Below are 5065 nucleotides of genomic sequence, written 5' to 3' on the forward strand. Positions count from 1 at the left end.
ACCCTGGCCTCTTCTTCAGCGTGTCTTTGTCCATGGTGTGATAAAGTGACAGCACATGTAAACGTAAAAGTGCAAAACTGCCAAACAAAAACAGATGAAGTTGCTTTTCAGGTTGTTTTGTTTTTAACTTTTCCTGACTGCACCCTCTACTCTCATCATCTAACCCTAACATGGAAGTTCCCTTTCTCAAAGCGAGCGCCACTCCGAAGTCGAAAGAGAGAGGCTGCTTATGCTTTTTTTTTTATCTTCTTCAACTTACTCTAAAAAATATAAAAAATAGTAATAATCGTACTGCTATTAAAAGACTGGTAACATCAACAAAGTTATACTTTTACTACGAAAACATATTTTTTTTTTAAATCAAGTTGGCGTTATGTTCCCTCCTCCTCTCTCACAGCCAGGCGTACTCGGAGAATATCGATCAACTGTGGGAAGGCACAACCCCCCCGCCCCCCTCCCCTGGACAATAAATGATGGATACATCTGATATAGTGGTTTTGTAGCTGAGGTCAAAGGTCAGTCAGTGTTCTGAACCCTCGGCTGTGGTCGACACGAGAGACTCGAAGGGTCGAAAAAGGGATCTACGCTTCTGTCTTTTACGCCAAAAAGAGGCAGACGGGGGGGCGTTTCCCTCTCCGTCTCTGCAGTTTTTTTTGCTTCCCTTTAAGAAAGTCAGAAAACGTCAAGTCCGGGACTCTCCGCGGGGAGCAGGACATTAAAGGTAGTAAATATTCCACTTTGTTTGCTCCTTCGCTCAACTCCTCCACGTTCATAGCTCGTCTCCGCCGTCCCCTCAGCGTTGCTCGGCTACGGTACATTCGGTAAACAAAGGAACAAACAGGCGTCACCCAAAACGAGTTCATCCGCATTTGTTCCATCTGTTTGTTTGTTTTTGCTTTTTTGGTTCCCGCTATGGTACGCTTTCCTGCCGTCCGTCAGGGCCGACCAGCGACGGGGATTGTTCGCTCGCGTCGCTTCCCGCCGTGTCGGCGGCTATCGTTTCTGTTTTGGCGGCGAGCGGGTGAAAGATCTCCGACGTGGCTCGCGTCACGCTGTCGTACGACGGCGGCGACGAGGTCTCGGAGTGCTCGATCGCCAACAGACTGGAGCCGTAGTTTTCCCTCATCATGGCGGCGATGAGCCCTTCCTTCTCCGGCGCGTCCTCCCCGAACATTTCCTCGCCTCCGTCCTCCTCGCCCACGTGCCGAGGCGTGGTGATCTGGCGGTACAAGTAGGACGCGGCCTTCAGCTGCCGCCTCACCAGGTGTCTGCGGTAGCACCGCTGGATCACCGTGGCCGAGACGTCTTCCTGTTTCCGCCGCAGGGTCGTCGTGATCGGCTCGTAGGAGATCTTGGACGGGTTGGCCATCATGAACTTCTCCTCCATCTGCTGCTTTAGCGCGTCCATCTCACCCGACTCGCCCAGCACTCGCTTGGTGAAGGCGAAGAGGATGTCCAGGCAATGGATCTTGTCCCCGCTGACCATAGGCAGGTCCATGGAGATCAGCTTGATCTTATTGGGCTTGCTGATGCGCAGCGGCTCCGACAGCGAGTCGGCAAAGTCCGAAAGCTTGGCGTACTCGATGAACTGCGTTGCCTCGGGGTCGAACTTCTCCCACACCTCGTAGAACATCTCGAAGTCGTCCTCGCTCAGCGGCTCGGTGCTCTCCTCCGTGGCCACGCTGAAGTTCTCCAGGATGATGGCGATGTACATGTTCACCACGATGAGGAAGGAGATGATGATGTAGGTGACGAAGAAGGTGATGCCCACCGATGGGTTCCCGCAGTTCCCGCGCACGGTGGTGCCGGTGTGGGGGATGCTGGCGTTGCACTCCTCGGGGGAGTTGTTGAGGATGGGGCTGAGCAGGCTGTCCCAGCCGGCCGACGTGGTGATCTGGAACAAGCAGATCATGCTGTTCCCGAATGTCTCGAAGTTGAACATGTCGTCGATCCCCGACTGCCGCTTCACGTAGGCGAAGTTGGCCATGCCGAAGATGGCGTAGATGAACATGACGAGGAACAGGAGCAGCCCGATGTTGAAGAGAGCGGGGAGGGACATCATGAGGGCGAACAGTAACGTCCGGATGCCCTTAGCGCCTCGGATGAGACGCAGAACCCGTCCAATACGGGCCAGTCGAATCACCCGGAACAGCGTCGGCGACACAAAGTACTTCTCAATAATGTCAGCAAGCACGATACCTAGAAAAAAAAGAAGAAAGACATGTGAATCATGTCTCACACATTTCTATCTTTTACACCTTCAAACAGACCTTAAAGACATAAATATCGTGATATCTCACCGAGACACAAGTGTCCTAGACCTTTTTATCTTATAGACCTTGAAAAATCCTCCAATTAGTTTGTTTATTGGGAGTTAGAGTCTCGCATCTGTGTCGACACACGGACGTAAAGCATCGCTCTTTTATCACGGTTTAACATTATGGGTTTTTGCCCAAAGTCAGATTTTACTGGTCCTTATACAAGTTGGTTTTAGCGCCGTCAAAAAGAATCAAAACGTGAAAAAAGCATCAGAGAAAACGCCAAAAAACTTAAAGAAGCATTTTTAAGCATCAAAAACATAAAAAAAAAATCTGGATTGGCCAACAGAACATCCAAAATCATTCAACAAGCGTTCCCCGACATCAGTTATGATACGAGGATGTTGTTATATTTACTTGCCCCGGGCCATTGGGCAACCAATTATTGTTGATATCTGTTTATTATATAAACTGCACACGTTTTTTTTGTACTAGAACAATAAATTCAATTGACAATCCCATTCTGCAGCAACAACATTGAAGAGAGATGAACAAACAGAGGAATGAATCTTTTCAGATAAGAAAAGGTTTTCCTTCCTGCCACATAATTTGAAGTTTGAAAAAGAGCAATAAATCGCAATAAATCGCAGAATATCGCAATATGTTTCAAATCGCAATACTGTAATATCGTATCGAGACACAAGTATCGTGATAACGCAATTAGACACAAGTACTGCGATTTTGTACCGAAACACAAGTATCGTGATAATATTGCCATCAGACATAAGCATCGTGATAATATCGCATTGAGACATAAGTATCGTGATAATATCGCATTGAGACATAAGTATCGCGATAATACTGCCATCAGACATAAGTATCGTGACAATACTGCCACCAGACACAAGTACCGTGGTATTACCGCATCGACACAAGTATCGTGATAATATCGCATCGAGACATAAGCATCGTGATAATATCGCATTGAGGCATAAGTATCGTGATAATATTGCCATCAGACATAAGTATTGTGATAATATTGCATTGAGACATAAGTATCGTGATAATATCGTATTGAGACATAAGTAGCATGATAATATTGCCATCAGACATAAGTATCGCGATAATACTGCCATCAGACATAAGTATCGCGATAATACTGCCATCAGACATAAGTATCATGACAATACCGCCACCAGACACAAGTATCGTGATAACATCGCATCGACATAAATATCGTGATAATATCGCATGAGACAAAAAGTATCGTGATAATATTGCATTGAGGCATAAGTATCGTGATAATATTGCCATCAGACATAAGTATCGTGATAATATTGCCATCAGACATAAGTATCGTGATAATATTGCCATCAGACATAAGCATCGTGATAATATCGCATTGGGACATACGTATCGTGGTAATATTGCCATCAGACATAAGTATCGCGATAATACTGCCATCAGACATAAGTATCGCGATAATACTGCCATCAGACATAAGTATCATGACAATACCGCCACCAGACACAAGTATCGTGATAACATCGCACCGACATAAATATCGTGATAATATCGCATGAGACAAAAAGTATCGTGATAATATTGCATTGAGGCATAAGTATCGTGATAATATTGCCATCAGACATAAGTATCGTGATAATATTGCCATCAGACATAAGTATCGTGATAATATTGCCATCAGACATAAGTATCGTGATAATATTGCCATCAGGCATGAGTATCGGGATAATATTGCGTTGAGGCACAAGTATCGCGATACTGTACCGAAACACAAGTATCATGATAATCATATTGACACAATTGAAGTATGTTTGTATGTTTGTGATGTATGTTTTTTTATTTTTATGTCCCCTCGAGTTGTTTTAGCTGTTTTGTCTAATTGTGAATGTACTGTATTTTTAAGGACCTCCTCAAAAACAAGATGTCACATCTCAAGGGGTTATTCCTAATAAAGAATTTCCTAGCTATCATATCGAGACATAAGTATCGTGATATCGCATCGAGACATGCATTGTGATGATGTAGTATTGAGACATAAGTATTGGGATAATATTGTATTGTGGGGCATCTGGTGATTACTATCGCTAACTGGCACTTCAGATATTTATCCACCTGACTACCCTGACTTATAACTGTTATGCAGTATTAACACTAACAGACAGGTTGATATTTGAACTAAAATAAGCTATTTATTCCTAATTTACTGGGAATCAACAAGCAGTTCTGTGTAAAATCAGACTTCCAGCACCCCTCACATGCAGCAGTTTCCTCTTCTTTATTTCATAACCACATCAGACACTGCGACGACTCGACTGCGAGACGTCAAAATAATAACCGACAGCATGCTTTCATCTTTTATTGAATTAATATGACTTTAAGAGGCCGTCCTGCAGGACTGAATTCATCTAGCAAAGGAGATCCTGTTTGCAGTCATGTCACTAAAAATCGATCAACTGAAGACTGTTAGTTTCCAAGATGTTCTCCTGTAATTTGAGGACACGCCTGTGAGCTACATCATGTAAAAGCTCTCAGTTTGGATGTTTCTGTCTTTGTGTGGCAGGTCTGATGTGATGACATCGGGAGTGATGGCTTCTGGAGGGCCGAGCCGTCGCTCCCCTCTAACAGCAAGTCAAACACTGTAATTCATCCGTCTTTTCCTTGTTATCCGGGAATGATAAACTCAAAGAGGAGCTGGCCTGTCATCACCCCGCCAGACCCCCTACCCCCCAGACACACACACACACACACACACACACACACACACACACACACACACACACACA

General features: G+C 44.9%; 1 protein-coding gene across 1 annotated transcript in view; it reads right to left on the reverse strand.

The window, feature by feature from the left end:
• Positions 1–910: 910 nt before the first annotated feature.
• LOC117938304 (sodium channel protein type 2 subunit alpha-like) overlaps positions 911–5065 on the reverse strand; it is an 81520-nt gene continuing 77365 nt past the window's right edge. Inside the window, exon 25 of the mRNA XM_034862825.1 lies at positions 911–2199. Coding sequence (XP_034718716.1) covers positions 911–2199 — 1289 coding nt within the window. The remainder of the gene's footprint in view (positions 2200–5065) is intronic.

Source organism: Etheostoma cragini, chromosome 22 (assembly GCF_013103735.1).
Source record: "Etheostoma cragini isolate CJK2018 chromosome 22, CSU_Ecrag_1.0, whole genome shotgun sequence".
Classification (NCBI taxonomy): domain Eukaryota; kingdom Metazoa; phylum Chordata; class Actinopteri; order Perciformes; family Percidae; genus Etheostoma; species Etheostoma cragini.